This window comes from Saccostrea cucullata, unplaced genomic scaffold, assembly GCF_032062105.1.
Source record: "Saccostrea cucullata isolate Sc308-1 unplaced genomic scaffold, CSIRO_AGI_Scuc_v1 ctg1320, whole genome shotgun sequence".
Classification (NCBI taxonomy): domain Eukaryota; kingdom Metazoa; phylum Mollusca; class Bivalvia; order Ostreida; family Ostreidae; genus Saccostrea; species Saccostrea cuccullata.
The window spans coordinates 315,407-333,755 of NW_026930614.1; the positions used below are offsets into that span (position 1 = coordinate 315,407).

General features: G+C 33.4%; 1 protein-coding gene across 1 annotated transcript; it reads left to right on the top strand.

Moving 5' to 3' along the window:
• Positions 1–4,532: 4,532 nt before the first annotated feature.
• On the top strand, positions 4,533–17,566 carry LOC134229262 (dual serine/threonine and tyrosine protein kinase-like). The gene is made up of 14 exons (XM_062710974.1): positions 4,533–4,568; positions 4,967–5,189; positions 5,450–5,567; positions 6,993–7,158; positions 7,549–7,578; positions 7,870–7,929; positions 11,967–12,065; positions 12,509–12,664; positions 12,872–13,094; positions 13,687–13,711; positions 14,413–14,487; positions 15,094–16,101; positions 16,579–16,831; positions 17,166–17,566. Exons 1-14 carry the CDS (start codon positions 4,533–4,535, stop codon positions 17,523–17,525), a joined length of 2,832 nt encoding a protein of 943 aa, XP_062566958.1. The 3' UTR covers positions 17,526–17,566.
• Positions 17,567–18,349: the final 783 nt, after the last annotated feature.

Sequence of the window (18,349 nt, forward strand, 5' to 3'; positions counted from 1 at the left end):
TCATGTTAAAGATAAATATCAAAATTGGGGAGGGGGATGTTTGTGTTATCTATATATAGATTTATTAAACAGCTGTCAGTATCTTTCCATCGCTGGGTATTAAAGTGAGCAATAATAAGAAATTTATGTACTTATATAATTTTCTTTTATATAAGGATTGATAGCATTGGTTTTTTGTATATTGAGTTATAATGATTTTTCATTTCATTTGAAAAGTCTTTTAATATTTTTATCAGTTTATATTAGTTTAACTATTTTTCATATGATGCACATGCGTATTGATGATGTTTTTTTTTTTTTTTAAAAAAAAGACAATTGATTTTTTTAAAATGTGTCCAGATGCTAACCTTCCGATATAAAAGAAGCTGACTTCTTTGAATGACTTATAATCTTTGAGTTTAAGTCTTTCAACCTTTGTGATCAGGGTAGGGCATTTTAACATTAAAAAATGTAATAATATTAAGTTCATTAATTAGTACCAGATTTATCTTATATTTAGAAAACCAAATACATAAATTATTCAGTTGATGATTTTTCCCTTATCTTCTATGTTAAGTGGTTTATTTATACAAAAAACAGTAGTAAATTTCATGGATGTGGCAATAAACATGCTACATACAGATTTGTTTCTCTAAGATTCAGATAATTAACTGCAACTTTCTTAATCATATATCATACCTTGGCATTTCGTATCTAACGCTGATAATTACTTTTGCACAAGAATACATCTATTTGGCGCGGTCGTTAAATACTTTATGTTTTTCTTGGTAGTGGAAGGTTATTTACTCTCTTATTTTATCATCTTCTTGTCTAAAAATTTCGGTCAACGTTGTACCTCCCTCTGCCAGGATCGGGGACTTAAATTATAGGTAAAATTAATTTCAAATCTTTTAAGCTTTTTGAAGTGAACATAATTTTTTTTTATTTTCTCCACTATATATACATAATATTTTATTTTAAAAAACATACAATTTAGATAAAATTCTATTTTTTATCATTACATTTTACTCACATTTCCGATAATCATGAACAAATACATACAAATCTGTGAACTGGGTATAAAACAGGGATACCAAAAGTGACCTAAAAATAAAAATATTTGAAACCCTCCACGTAAGTCTTTTCCAATTTTCAATAATCATAACAAAACAGCTTAGCTGTATTTTAAGTTCTACATTTTATTATGATTCACTGCCAAAGAGATTGTATAAAAACTTAATTTAATTTAAAAGATAAAAAAAATGTCATTTTGATAAATCAAAAATTTTGTTTCAGCAAATCTTTATAGTTTTAAATACCTTTTCAATACAGGACCTTATAAAGCATATCAACACATTTGAGAAGTATTTATGTAAGAAGAAGGGTATGAAGAGCAAGCTTATCACTTTGATATATGGTATATCTGTTGTACTTGACTAGAGTAAAAGTAATCTTGAACATATTAAAGATCTTCAAAAGAGTTCATGTGTATCAAATTTGAGTCGTAGTGTGGGTGAACCCCATCTTCGCTAGCCAAGGGTTTCTGATACGCTCCTCTCCTCATAAACCCTTGGCATACGAAAGACGGGATTGTTTTCCGTCACGTGATCTCGAATCTATCAGGTACGCACAGATTGCGTCATCGCCAGAAATAAAGACACGTGTTAAAAAAAATTAAATCAAAGTTTTTTCAATAATAATTAAGAAGCAATAATTGAGTTATGTTTATTCATTATTTATAGAACAAATCTGAAGCTTCAATATAAATTCTTAATCACATATTTATAAGATATTGGATGACACCATGGCTATTCATGGAATAGAATGTTATCTTACGGATCGTTGTTTACTAGTCTCGTTCAACCAGACGCTCGGCTGTCTCCGTGAACTCCGACCAGCAGAGATGGGTGGTCGGAGATTTACGGAGACAGCCGAGGGTCTGGTTGAACGAGAATAGTTGTTTACTTGCGTTTTTCATTTCCGAGATTAAAGAGTGAAGATGTATCCCGAACGCAAATATCGTCATTTACAAAAAACAATTGCTGATTGGTCGACCTGGGTGTACTGAAATCCAATCAGAACTCTGGAAAAAAATCCCGATTTTTATGAACACCGTAGGCCAAGGGTTTATGAGGAGAGTAGCGTATCAGAAACCCTTGGCTAGCGAAGATGGGGTGAACCCTTGAAGCCTTTAAAATTTGGGACTTAATGATTCAATCACTTATAAAATGTATGGAGATAACGAACAGTATTTATCATATCTCATTCAAGCTCAAAAATAAATATAAATACAAAATAGGAGCAGAGCAAACACGGACCTCTAAAATATCAGAGGTTGACCAGGTGACATTATAGGAGTGAGTATGCCCTGTCGACGGGTCACATCCGCTATGTGCTCTTTGTTATGATTGGGAAATAACGGAGACTTCCGTCGTCAATTCAGTGTGTAAAAATGGCCTAATAATAATTATGAATAACGTCAGTCAGCATTTCACTCAATGAAAAATTGTCTTTTACTAACAAGTTCATTAATTGTATCTACCATAGAACTTACAAAATGATAACTTTAAACGAAACCGCTGGTATTCTTGTTTCATCAACTTGTTTGTCAATAATTTACTTCGTTTCAGATATTGAACACACGTAGAGCATGCTCTTGCGTATCGAATGAGAGATATAAAACCAGTATGTAGCTAATAAAGGTATATTGCTGCATAAGTAAGGGAAGTTGACAATTGAAAAAGTCATCACGTTTACCATAAAGCTTGCTTGTTTGATTACCATTAATGTCTTTTTTAAGTATAATATCCAAATATAAAACAGATGAACCAGACTTTGTGGTATCTTTTATATCAATCTCACCTGGATATATCATATCGACATAAGAATGGAAATAACCATTGTTTATTGATAATCTATTGTAAAGTTTATTTTGTCCTTTACAGGTGTCATAATATCACCTAATCGTAAGTTTGCATGATTTGTTGAGAAATACTTTTTATATAGTGTATATCATTTTTAAATGTTGAAAATAAAAGCCATTAGAATGTAACTTTCACTTTTGACAACCTGTCGGAATTCCGGTCGGGTACTAGCCCTCCCCCCATTTGTGTATTCATATAAAACAAAATTTATTTCAAACTTCTGCTCCAGAAGAGTATCTTGCTGTGGCCTTCAAATCAACATTTAGATATACCAAGTTACAAATGAATACTAGTATTCATTTTCATTCTGACATTTATTCGATATATCTCTCGACTCTTAGTTGATTTGTTGCACAAGAGCATGCTTTACCTGCAAACAATTTGTAAACGAGGCAAGCTATTGGATATCAACTGTCTCGTTTGTCCAATCATGACAAAGAACATGGGACAGATGTGACTGATCGACAGTGATGCTGTCTCCTCCATGGCACCTAATGTTTTAGAGGTCTGTGTATCCTCTGCGCCATGGTCTCTTTTCAATGAACTGTTAAGCTTGATTACAATTAGATTCCCTTATATTTCATAAAAGAAAAGAGATTTTCAATGATAGGGGTGAAATACCTTATTTCTTATTAAGCAATACCATTTTTTCCTTTGAAAAAAATATATTTTATATATTTACAAAATATTGTGAAATATTCAAACCAATAACATCCAACGTATTTAAGAGAAATTAATCCTCCCTGAAGTAGAGAGAGAGAGAGAGAGAGCAGCACGAAGAATCTTGAAGAAATTTAAATTTAAAATGGGTTTGTAACAAAAGACACTCCCGTGCCTATCTTCATCCATTCTTTACCGTATAAACCGAGGTCCCGTGTCGCAGTAGGTGCTGGCACGAAATAGAACCCTCCCTGCTCAATGGCCCTAAGTGCCGAGCATAGGACAAATTTTGCAGCTCTCCACCGGCAAGTGGTGGCGTCTCCATATGAGTGAAAAAATAGAGGGACGTTAAACAATATACAATCAATCATCCATTCTTTTGAATATCGTGAAACTAGAACACCTATCAAGTAAAAATGAATTTGAAATTCTTTATAAAGCTGAAGTACGAGTATGTACCAAAAAACTTTAAAATACAGTATACAGTACTTGAATACAAAACTGTCGTTATTGATAAAACATACAATTTGTCTCAGCAAATCTTTAAAATGGTGTGTAATCATACAAAAAATTTCAAAAGTATGTAAAGTATATAAAATCATTCTTTACAGGAAGATGGTAACTGTGATTTATATCTGTTGTAATTAACAAGAATGAAAGTAATGTATAATAATAAATAAAGGATAAAAAATTATCCAGTATCATTCCTTAGAGTTCATAATTAGGAATCGTTTCTATCCATTTTCGAGTCGTAGATTAAGGTCTTTTTTAAGCATACAAATGTAGGACTTCCCGATTTAATCACTAATCTATTGTTAAGTTTATCTTGTCCTTCATGCGTTTGATAACACCAACCAATCGTTATAATGTATGATTTGTTGATAAATAGTTTACATATTTGATTTCAACCTGTTTCATCAAATGTGTTATAGTGGTTCACCTGGTCAGACCCTGTTGTATTTTGGGACCATGGCCGGTAACTGTGACACAGACGATGACCCGGCGGTAAGTATACAAAATGTTAGCTTTGTCGAAAATTATTTCATAAAAAAGGAACATAACAAAAATAAAAAAGGAATATAAATGATTTTTGATTGTCATAATTCTTTTCTTTTTTCATTTTTCTTGGATGTTAAGAGATAAAAATTCTAACATTTCCAATAAACTTTTTCTTATAATCCCATAATTGTAATAACAGAAGCATATTATGATTCAAACACATTAACTTTTTAACTTTTTTAATATTCAAATCAGTATTTCTTGTGATGAATTTGATTGTTTGTTTTTTTCATACACCACATTGTGTATTTCCAATATTACTGTACAAGAATATTTAAACACATTGATTTGCCTAAGTTATGTAGTTTGATGAAATATTTACGATTACCCATATTCATTTACAGGAAAGAATATGTTCGATGTTCTCTGATGCTAAATACAACAAGTGCTATAAGTTGTATAAAGAGGCCGATGAAGTGTTCACTGAGAGCCAGTTAGATACACTGGAGAAACTTACCCTTCAGTACCATATGATGAAAGACTCACATGTTACGATCACAGAGGTTCTACAGAGAAGAATGGAGAGCTTAAAGGATGGGCAGCGTGAGCTTCGTGTTTACATAGCAGGTATACCAAGATATGGAACCCATCTCTTAGAAGTAAAGTAAAAACTAGCTGTTATAATGCCAATTTACAGTTTACAGGCTTGCTCATTTGTTGATTTCAGACTTCATAACAACTGCGAACTCTATTTTTAATCACTTTGATATGAAGTGTGACATACTAGTATGGTATCATTTTCAAGCTATTGGAATTTTGGCCAATCAGTTAGTAGTGGCAAAATCAGCTCATATAATAATAATTTAACTATGATTACTTTATTATAGGAGAGGTGGCAGTGGGTAAGTCGACCTTTCTGAACTTACTGATGGGTGGAGACTATTTACCCACCGACCATGGAAGCTGTACTAATGTTCTCTGCGAGGTTCACAATAACCCAGTGAGGTATTTATAGGCCAAGAATGTTAAATGAAAAAAGAAATGGCCTTAACCTGAAGAAATATGTTTCAGAAATTGATTTTAAAAACCCACATTATTAGTTTTTTTAAAAAGAGGTTAATATATGGGGATAACGAATAGTATTCAAGCTCAAAAGTCCATTAAACAATAAATGATAGGAGTTGTGCAAACATGGACTTCCAAAACATCAGAGGTAGGATAATGAACGTGCCACGTAGGATTATTTTGATTTCCTCTAGAAGAAGAACTCCATATAAAGTAAATTATAATAAAATGATCGAATTTTAAAACTAAAATTTATAAAAAAAAAAAAATTTCGCCAAATGATAGTTGACAGTTTAATATAACATATCTAAATATTTAAAGTATATTTGGTGGTTAATTTGTTGACCACCTAGCCTCCTTAATTAAGTGTTTAAATAGTGTCCTAACAATAAGTTTGAAAAACGTCAGTCAGCATTTGACTCAATGATAAATTGTATTGGCTGACAAGGTCAACTTAAGCTCGTTTTATTAATTGTTCATACATAAAGCATGCTCTTGCGTATCGAGCCAACTGAGAGATGTCAACTCCGTATGCAGGTGATAACAGGTGATAACAGTATATATTGCTACATAAGTAAACGTGAAAGCCATCATGTTTATCACGCTTAGTTGTTAGATGACCATAAACGTCTTTTTCAAGTAATATATCATATATATATTAAAATATGAAACAGATGTGTTAGACTCCGTGTCCGTGGTATATTTGATCTAAAGCTCACTTGGATATATTGTTACGACATGAAAATGGAAATAACCATTGTTAATTGACAATACGTCTTCGATATATCTAAATGTCGAGTTGAAGGCCACAGCAAATGTTTTCTTTTTTTCACGTAAGACTTTGGAAGAATTCTTTTTCATATGAATACAAAAAAGATCTGCTGATAACGGGGCACAACTTGTACCCATGGGAATTCCAAAAGATTGTTGGAAGACCTAACCCTAATCCTGGTATCATAGAACATTTTCAGCTTATATTAAAATGTTTATTTTATACTTAGATGTTGTGGAGGTCAAGCAGATCAAATTTAAAATATGTTTTAGTATTGATTCACAAAAGTGTTGCAATTTGCAAGTTTTTAGATAAATTAAATTGTAAATGAACATTTAACAGGCTCTTGAAAATTTGACTTAAGTCTAAGTCTGTTCCATGATCTTGGGGCCTTGTTTTCATAAACCAAATAGATATAATTGTAAATCAGAAACTCAAGCATATGTTTGAAGTGACACACCTTTTAAAATAAAGATTTAAGATTTGTTCTTTACAATTGATAATAATGCACTAATTTTTTACATCTACACATTTCTCTTTCTTAAAAAAAATGATTTTGTCAATCTACTGAATAATCTTATTTGTTTAACTAGACTAGGAATCATATACTACGGGACAGGACAGCGTATAGATATTAATTTACCACCTGACTCGACTTCCGACGAATGGAATCGGATTCAGGCCTGTATTAAGGACAAGACTGATAATCAAATCAGAGTTACTAAAGTCGAAATATACTGGCCATTGATGATCTTCAAGGTACTAGTATTCAACCAATCTTTTAACATTTACCATAAAGTTTGAATAAGACCATTTTATATATACGATCTTCTTAGCCATTAATGATCATAAAAACTTCTGTCAGGTAAGTCCAAATTGGATCAACCTGGAAAGTTTGCTTTTGTTTTTTCCATATAATACTCGAAAAAATACTTTAACTTTATTTAGATCAGTCTCATACTTGCATCTATCTGTATCTGTTATACTAGTATATAATACTAAGGAAGTTTATTATTACAAATTTGTTACCTACGAAAAACACTAGTGACAAAAATGGAGAAAGAAAGATGTGGACTTCAAGTTATAAGAAAGCATTATTTGTCATTTATTGCAGTTTTTTATTGTTTTGATTTCTTTTCTCGTTTTCAGAGCATGCATCAGACAGAAACTAAAGAAGCGGTAAGTTACAACAGAAGCATTTTAGGACTACATGTCAAAAATATTGACAGTAAGATACAGAACTTCGCTTTTTTCTCCGATTCACTGGTTTTTCCTTTGGAGAAATAACATTCAAGACTTTTAAATGTAAAATTCAGTCAATTTATATTTTGAACGAAACCGACCCGAATTATAGAATTTTATCTGTGGTTACTTTACCAAGTCAATATCAATATAATGAGGAAATTCATAGAGATAGACTAGATCATATTTATTGAATACATGTACAATGTATTTTGATTATTTTGATAGGGACGACATATCAGCGGCAGTATTGATATGGCATCTGACTTGTTGGAAAGCATACGTCCTGTGAGTGATATCTGATCAAAATTTTAATTGACTTCATAATTATGTTTTGTTTTTAATTTGAAGAATCATAAATTTGCTACTATACTCACCGGATAGAACGGCGCATTCGGGGTGGCGGTGGGGCGTGACTCGGGGTGGCGGCACCGAAGGGAGAAAAACACCATCAAGGTGTGTTTACCTGAATTTTTTTCATATGTTCAGACGTCTTAGATCAGAAAATTGTATGCTACGGAAGAGAACAAATATCAACGTACCTCTGACTGTTTAAAGCAGCCTTTGAGAGTGCTCCGTTTTCTCAAATACTCCTCCTCACTTTTCGGAGTATCAACGTTTTCGACTTCTGACATGATATTCTGTTTCAAAATTGACCTCAAAGGGGTTTTTTTTCCTCACATCATCAACAGTAACAAAGTTGTACGATAGAATTTAACTTCAGTCCTACTTTAAAAGTCAATATATGTTACTAATTAAGCCAATTTAGGCTTCAAACTCTATGCGACGATCGGGGTGGCGGTTTTTATGTCTTGCGGGGTGGCAGCATGTCCGAGAAATAAGGATTATTTTTTCATTCAGCATTCTCCTGGCCCCCTTACGAGACAAAAAAGATTCAGGTCTCTTAGAGAAATTTAGATTATGGCATGGCATGATGTTATTTCGCTATAAATGTGGCTATGTCAAACTTTAAGAAGTTTATTTTTACAATTTAAAGTCCGAACTGAACAAGGAATAGACACTTAATAATGATACAATGTAGTGGTGCGTATTGCTATGTACAGTTGCTACACTGAATGAACAAAAGCCTATGTTAAGCAGAATAATCAAGATAATTTCAATCACAATTTTTATACACATATAAACATCTTTGTACTTATCCCTAAACTATAACAAAACAACAACTGAGTGACTGTTGTTAAATTATCATATTGTGATAATCTGTTTATTCGGGACATACGTTCATAGCCGAAAGATGTGAAATTAACTGAAATTGTCGATTTATGTGTATCACACTACATGCTAAAAATTGGCCAAACCTTCTGCACTTGATTAATGCGTTTTACATGAAGTTGACTTGTAAAATGCAATAATTATGTGCAGAAGGTTTGGCCAACTTTTTTAAAGCCCATAATTTGACTAATTATGGGCAAAAAACTTGAAAATCTATCATAGATGATCGCTATCCATTCCTATATCTTTTAATTGAGCAGGGAAGGGGGTATCCCATCCACTAAATGCAAAACAACAAATAATTTCACTATAAAAAATCCCAATACGGCCCTCAATAATGGACAAAAACTTTACCATACATTAGCTTCAGAAGAAAAAAATGAAAGGAGTGGTGCTAATTGAAAGAGAACAAAATTCAAACCTGGAAAAAAATTGACAAGCAAAAGAAGTAAATTATTCAAACGCTAAATCCTGTTTCTTGGGGGAGGTGTTAGGATAGATCAATATTCTTTCAGTACCATTTTCTTTTTCAAAACCCCAAGCACAACTCACCCTTCTTTGAATACACTGTAACCTGTGCGTGTAGAAAGGGGTGGGGTGGGGTGGATGTTAAAACTACCCCCAAAATGTTCAATGTCTTTATTATGTCTATCTTTGCAAAAAGTGGGTGGGGCTTTGCCATAAAAGAAACTGTAGAATGCCCCCCCCCCCGACCATGTTCGGTCTAATCCATTGGAACAAACGTAAAATGAACTGAAATAAAAAGCATAAAAACGACAACGAGAGCATACCGGTGTTGTAGAGTAAGATGTCCCCCATAGCCAGCTTCCCCCCCCCCTCCGGAAATCGTACTCTAGAGTAGGATTTTCCACTGAGGGGAAACTCATACCAGAGTAAAATTTCCTCCCTTTTTTTCTCAGAGTAGGACCCCCCTCGTTTATAGAGTCAATGTAAACCACAGCCGCAATACTCAGTATCTTTGTGAAAAAAAGATAAACGGCAAACTGATTTTTAAAAGGTAAATGAGTGGGTTTAATTACTTATATTGTAAGGCAAATCATGTAATCTTAAACCAAAATATTTAGCTTTCAAATGAAATGTAAATATTCTCAAAATATAATGAAACATACAAAAATGGATGTCTAGATTGGTATATATTTTTGGACCTACATGTATTTTGGTTGTAAATGATTACAATAATAAAATTTCTAAAATATTTTAAAATTGTAAACTTACTATGATGTTCAAATTTCCACCTTTCTGTAACCATCCTTATTAATCTATACAATGTTTTCGTCATATTAAATCTCCTTAAATCCCATTTTTGAAACCTTTAATGAAAAATTTAACTTTCATTTTACATATTTAAATACTGTAGATCACTATATTTTCGAGACACCTTATTTTCGCGAGATAGTCATTGACTCTTGATAAGCGAAACAATTTTTTACGAATTGTGGTTCTTGCTCTACATAATTCTATAGAATACTATTATACGCAAGAATCAAATTTTTGCGAGCACACTGTCTCGCGTAATTACTCGAAAATAAAGTTCTAGCGAATAAAAAAGTGATTTCAGTAGCACATAAATTGTAATTTTCAAGGTTTGTTTGTATCATCTGTCCTTAAATTATATTTCATCGGGGGGGGGGGGGGGGGGGGTTATTGACTATGAGGCTCTATGGAAATCAAACTCTATAACAACTATACAGATTAGGATCCCCCCAGAAAATTGACTCTGGTGTGGGATTTCCGTAGGGGAAATTCTACTCTAGAGCCAGCTTTCCGCGGGAAAGTCTAAAGAGTCAGTTTTCCGGGGGGGGGGGAGATTTTAGGGGGGAAAGCCTACCCTACAAGACCGGTAACATACATAATTATATGTATGTGGTGGAGTAAAAAACGTCCTTGAGACCCCCCTCCCACCCACCCTTAACATGGGACAAGAAAAATGTTCAGGGATAAATATAATTTGAAATAACATGATTTCCATTCAACTTTTAAGTTTTCACTAACCTAGTGCTGTAACAACACATCAATATAACGAACCATAGTCGTTTTTAACCATTTTTTCTTTTCGTGTTTATTATTCTTTGAAGTTTACTATTTTTGTCTCATCTTTTTGCCAATCGCAGATCAGATAATCGGCACTCCAACAATATATTAATCAGATCACTCGTTTTGTACAAGACATTTGGCAATTTTTTTTTTAAATATAATCTTTTAAATTATCTACAGATATTTCTCAATGAAGCAAGGTTTGCTGGAAAATATTCCTGGAAAAACATCGTGCGCCAATCAATGCATTACTATCAAATCTTATCCTGGACAACCAGAACCGAAATGGACAGGGACTTTGTAATGTTTCAAGATTGATATCCCTGCATCATCCCTGTAAGAATACATAAAATCGAGTTTTCTTTTGAAGAAATGAAACTGATAAAATTTGTCGCAAAATTATGGACCACAGATACTTGTGAACAGAACACCCCCACCCCCGATATTAAATCTTTCTTCATAAATGAATTTCTAAATTGTTTATACTTATTCATCATGTGTGCAATAGGTAAAAATCGTAAAAATCCCAAAACAATCGCTCCACAAAATTACCTCTCTCTTATAATGTATAGTGGTCTATACTGCTTAACTTGGACTTTTGTTCAAAACTTAAATGTAGCAACTGCTTGTATAAAGCAATACGCACTGATCATGATAAAGTGTCAATTTCTTGTTCAGTTCGGACTTTAAATTATAAAATAAACTTCTTAAAGTTTGACATAGCCACATTTATAGCGAAATAACATCATGCCATGCCATAATCTAAATTTCTTTAAGAGACCTGAATCTTTTTTGTCTCGTAAGGGGGCCAGGAGAATGCTGAATGAAAAAATAATCCTTATTTCTCGGACATGCTGCCACCCCGCAAGACATAAAAACCGCCACCCCGATCGTCGCATAGAGTTTGAAGCCTAAATTGGCTTAATTAGTAACATATATTGACTTTTAAAGTAGGACTGAAGTTAAATTCTATCGTACAACTTTATTACTGTTGATGATGTGAGGAAAAAACCCCTTTGAGTTCAATTTTGAAACAGAATATCATGTCAGAAGTCGAAAACGTTGATACCCCGAAAAATGAGGAGGAGTATTTGAGAAAACGGAGCACTCTCAAAGGCTGCTTTAAACAGTCAGAGGTACGTTGATATTTGTTCTCTTCCGTAGCATACAGTTTTCTGATCTAAGACGTCTGAACATATGAAAAAAATTCAGGTAAACACACCTTGATGGTGTTTTTCTCGCTTCGGTGCCGCCACCCCGAGTCACGCCCCACCGCCACCCCGAATGCGCCGTTCTATCCGGTGATACTTGTATTAGGGAATTAATTGTGAAAACAATCCTTTTGAATTGTTTTATATTGTAATCTTAATACCGGTGCTTAAAATGATCTGTTCTTGCTAATGGTATTTCAGCCGATACACAACCACTTGTATCTAACCTTGTCACTGCAGCACGAATGAAACTTTAGTTACTTCTTTTTAGCTTGACACACTATTAAAGGGTTACATGATCATAATTAATTTAATAAGTGTAGGTCTTTTAACCACTCAAAAAGCACATTTGAATCCCTAACTTTCAGAGGAGAGGACGACTGCCCATTATATTTATGGATTTCCCTGGCATTGATTCGGACCATCAAGAATCGTTTAAGCCATATCTTCGAAATGTTGACAAGTGCCACACATTCATATTTATGATAGACATACACAGAGATCATGGGGTACGTGGACCTACAGTAAGTGTTGAAAAATTCATCATTGTACATGAAACCTGCTTCTTGTTGGGATTTTGAAAAATAAACGTCTTACATAAGTATCAAAAGTAAAACATGTAGTATATTTTTGAAAATAAAATTCTTTAATTGATAACGAGATCATCATAAGCACCCTAGGTATTATCAACAATCTGTTATCTCTCGTGTTTTGTATTTTTCCACTGTGAGCTGCAAAAGTTGATGGCTGATATATCTGATGCAATTGCAATAGAAAGTTCAACTTTGGATCCTCAAACAGCACTTTTTGTCTGTACAAACTGCCCAGAAAGTATCATTAGCGATTTGAGAAGGAAATCGGATCTTACAGACAAGATACTTGCCAGAATCCAAATGCGTTGGCCAATGGTGGTGAGGAGCCAGATAATCTTTATTGACAATATGACAAAGGTTGGTACTGTTTCAGAAATTTCTTATGAAAGCAGAGTTAAGAAAGGTTCGGTGAGCACAGAATGATACCCCCCCCCCCCCCCGCCTCCCTTTTGGTATGGGAGGCAAAGTCCATGCTGTGCTATAGGACACTCGAATTAAGTGTCAGCTCGAAAAGTTAAATAAAAAGTGCACAATGGCATTATGTAATAAAGAGTATTTGAAAATATCATTAAAATTTATTCAGTGGTATAGGAGGAGTTGCGGATAAGAGACGGTTGTCCTTCAGTAATTATAGAAAAAATGGTCGTGTCCATGTTTTCATTTGGGAAGCCTTTAATATGTGTCTGATCAAAAAGTAAAATTGGAGATGCACAATGGCACTATGTAATAAAGATTCTGTGAAGTCTCATTAAATTTCATTCAGTGAAAAATGAGGAGTTGCGAATAAGAGATGGGTACCCCTAAGCTTAATAGATGGACGGACGTACAGACAGACGAACTGACAGATATCCCGATCACTATATACCCTCCCGCTTTTTAAGCGGGGGTATAAGAAGTCTACTGAAACAATACACATATGGAGCAGAGAAAACGAGGTGTCATGTAGGAGTGAGCATCCTCTGTCGACCGGTCACTCCTGTCATGTTACCTTGTCTTGATTGGAAAAGGAAAATTCCAAAGACAATTAAGTGTATAAAAATGGCCAAACAATTGTATGAAAAAAAAACAAGAGTCAGCTTTCTACATAATTATAATTTTTAAAGGTCTTTATATCGATCATTAAATGATCGAAGGAAATTTAAGTTTACTGAACTTAAATATCTAAGCGCTATTACACAGTAGGCAATTCAGTTTATATTATGCCCCCTTCGAAGAAGGGAGGGCATATTGCTCTGCTGCTGTCTGTCGGTCGGTCTTTCGGTCCACCATCAGTGTTCGTTCATTTCCTTTGCAGAGGTCGCACATATTGAAATTGAATTTGGTATACAGATTTATCATAACAATATCTTGGTCAAGTTTTGTATTGGGTACGATCGGACCATCTTGGACAGGGTTATGCCCCTTGAACTTAGAAAATTCCAATAATTTGCTGTTTCTGTTCATTTTCTTTGCAGAGGTTGCACATATTGAAATGAAATTTGCTATACAGATTCATCGTAAAAATATCTAGGTCAAGTTCTGTTTTGGGTACGATTGGACCATTTGGCTTCACCTCTTGTACCTAGAAAAATTCAAATTTTGGGGGAACAAACATCTGACTTTAAAGCAATTACCGGTACTTTGTCTGTTAAATCACTTTTTATGGATTGTGTATTTTAGATGAAACATACGACAAAGAGCATGATGACACTCCAAAGAGAAATAATAGATTTCCTAATAAAATCTGAACGTTTGTTATTGGAGGAGCACTGCATGTAAGTTCTCTGGTTTTGCCACGTTTTCTTTGGTAATTCTAACATTACTCAATGCTGTTCTAATTTTGATACTTTTAACTGAAACTGGAAAGTTGTGATTTTGAAAAAGTGTATTTCTAACATTGCATGACTATTAAAAATCTGGTATCTAACATAATTATTGGCGTGTGTATTATTTTAGAAATTACGTTTCATTAGCTCTATAACTTGCAGAAATGAAATTTTTTGGATTCGTATTCTGATTATTAAACATATTAAAAAGAAATCTGTCAATAAGTAATGTGTATATTTTGGTCATAAGTTAATATAGGATGGAACGACGATGTTAAAAGACGAATATGTACATTATTTTTGTAGCGAGGAAAGACACAAAAATTAGGAAAAATAAAAATCAGTCATTGAAATTAGCTGAACGACTTTATTTAACAATTAATTGTCTCATTTTTAACGTTTTAGAGGTATGGAGAAAAAAAATTATTATAACTAAACGTCTAAAGTATAGAAAGTCAAAGAAAATAATTTGTGTATTTTACCTTAATTCTCGGTAGTGTGTCTATACTTAGGCATATTGTTTTGCAGTGTTTTCTTTTTCTCCTCTATATATAGGTGGTTAACACGTTTGATTGAATGTACGTCTGCCTTCATGAAATTTGGAAACCAATGGAAATCTATGGAAGATATTATTCGGATTGACGTTAAAACACGTGAATCTTTAGAAAAAGTTTTTGATTTCTTTGATCGTTTGAAAACTGACTCCAGTATAGCAGATAAAATGACAAGCATTCAAACCTTATATGAAGACAAGATCCGTAGATATTTAGATCATGAAATACAAATGGACGAGCTCACAATTAAAGACGTGATGTCTTTGAGGGATAAAATAAGCCCAGTCCTTAAAAGTTTCCAGCGGGCTTGCGACATAGAGATGGAATACACACTGTCCAGGATGAGGTCAGAAATTCAAGAAAAACTAATGTATGGGGAATTTCAAGGAACCGTAGCTCAAGATGAGAATTCCATAATTGATAACGACAAGGTCGTCCTACCTTTTGTGGCTCTATTTCTATGGCCTGTTGGACTTGGAATTGCTGCTTTCGCCATTTACGAATTTGCATTGTCTATAATGGAGAATGACAGTATGTCGAAACAAAATCTCATCAAAAAGGTGGTGGCCAAAATCAAAGAACATATGGCCAGTAATTTAAATAAGAGTGTCCAGGAAATGAATAGACATAGGATTGAACTTGTTAATATTTTAAACCAAAACAAAAAATATCCTTCATTAAAGGGAAACACAGATCGCTCGTCCGTCTGTGAGAGATTTAATGAGATCGCCAAAAGTCTTTGGGACGTCTATGTTGGTTCCATTATGCAGCATGAATTTTCCTCAGATGAGATAGAAGTACACTATGACCAAGGGATAGGACATCATAATCAAAAAGTTAATGTTTATAATGCTACGATAAAGGCGCGAAAAAATGAAACACACGCTGTGAAGGAAATTCAAATGCAACTCCGAGAAACGCCTGCAGAAGATTCGACTAAGGAAAAGGGGGACTATAAAACATCTCTACCCTGCGACTCTTCAATATTTCGAGAAAGATATTTATTAAAGTGGGTATATGTCCAAATTCTTAAATTAATTTTAAGTTTAAGCAATATTTAAATATCATTTCTTATCTACATTATTTCATGTTTTCTTAAAAATATTGAAATTCTCTTGCTTCTCTTTATTTAATTTTACTAAATTAAAAGACATTATATGATTGATGTGCAAGCATTTATGACGTAGATTTTATTCAAAATGTCTTTGTTTCATTATTAGACATCTGCTTTGTTTTATTTTTAGCCGTTTGCTTTGTTTCATTCCAAGACGTTTGCTTTGTTTCATTGTTAGACATTTGCTTTGTTTCTTTTAAAGACATGTGCTTTGTTTTATTGATAGACATTTGCTTTGTTTCACTATATTTAGACATTTGCTGTGTTTCATTATTAAACATGTGATTTGTTTCATTATTAGACATTTGCTTAGTTTCTCTATAAGCCATTTGCTTTGTTTCATTATTAGACATTTCTTTGTTTCATTATTAGGCATTTGTCGTTGAAGAAAGCAGATGAAGACCACCCCTTCTTTGTACAATATGAAGGTTCTGCTGGTCACGTTGAAAAGGGTCATTATCATTTACAGCTTGTTATGAAGAGATATAAGGGTAGCCTTGTAGACGTACTTCAATGTACTGATCAGAAGAGACGAATCAAATACGCCAAAGCAGCTGCGCGAGGCCTCCGGTTTCTACACAAACATCAAGTTATACACAGAGATGTTAAACTCTCCAACTATTTGGTAAAGAATTTCTTTATTTCCTTTGATTTATTTAGCTTTTTCATTCTTTTAAGGATTAACCGTACATGTATTTCAAACAATCACATCAAACAATTATATAATGTATCCAGACGTACCGGGTATTGCATGCGGACTGATTTTTGACACGTATACTTTTCCTAGAATTTCGTTATTAGTGTGTTTTATTGTTATTTGGCATTTTAACAGAAATCTCCAGGATGGTCTAGATTTTTCAATTCAGATACTGGTATTTAAAAGCATATTTATGTGATATCAGTATTATTTTTTGTAACTCATTGATTAAGACATTTGATTGAATACGGAATTCTTTTAGGTTGATGATGACGATAATGTCGTGATCTGTGACGTAGGACATTCAAAGCATATTGATAGTGTGCAGACAATTCGTGGTCGAGGAACCTTGATATACCTGGCTCCAGAACTTAGAGATTCCTCCATCTTTCCACATACAAAAGCTTCAGATATTTATTCACTCGGACTTACATTATGGGAGTTGATTAATGGTGAACGTATTGATCTTGAAAGACGTTTTGAAAAGAAGATCTCTAAAGGGAAAGGGGGAGGTGTGGAGAACTTAATTCGAGCTTGTTTGAATCCTAACCCCAAACAAAGACCTACTGTATTTGAAATCGTTGCTCAACTGGATATCCTCTATTCAACAACATACTTATAGATAGCAAATGTAAACTAAGTACATGTGAATCCTACAGGATTGTTGGAGTGGATTTCATTTCGTTTTATGTGGTACTAGTATTTTACATCCTGGTATAAATCAATCTATGCGATTTTCATTCGATATTCGTTTAAAAATAAAGAATGGAGGATTGTTTTTTTAGGTTTTACGAAAATCGATTACGTGTACATCTATATTCATACCTTCTCAACCGTATTAAACAAGTATATATAGCAATGCCCGCGATAAATTAAAGTCTTGGTTTTTTGACATAATTAAAACAAGTGTCTGTTTCAATAAAAAATGGACCTCGTGAATATGCTTACCCTATCATCAGTCATTTGTACATTTTGTTTCAAAATAAATTCTGATTGTACGTACACAAAAATGTTCTGAAATCGATATTAAAAAGATGCTTGAGTTTTTGATCGACAACATTTATGTAGTTTTAGAGATCGTACATGCCTCTTCTAACAATCTTTTTGAATTCCGATGAGTATCAATTACATCCCCTTATTGTCAGACTTATTTTTGTATTCATATGAAGCAGAATTTATTCATTTTCTATATTTATATATAAAGAATTAAAGAACACTTGCTGTGGCCTTCAACTTTTACGAATTATCAGTAAGCAATGGTTGCTTCCGTCTATATATCAGTTCCAGGTATACCATTGAACAAATAAAAGATACCACTGAGTCTAATACATTTGTTTCATATTTTGTTACAAAATAGCAAGACTTAATTAATGGTCTGATGGCGTCGACTTTTCAATCTTCAATTGCAATTTCTCCTATGTATAGCAATATTATACCCAAATCGCC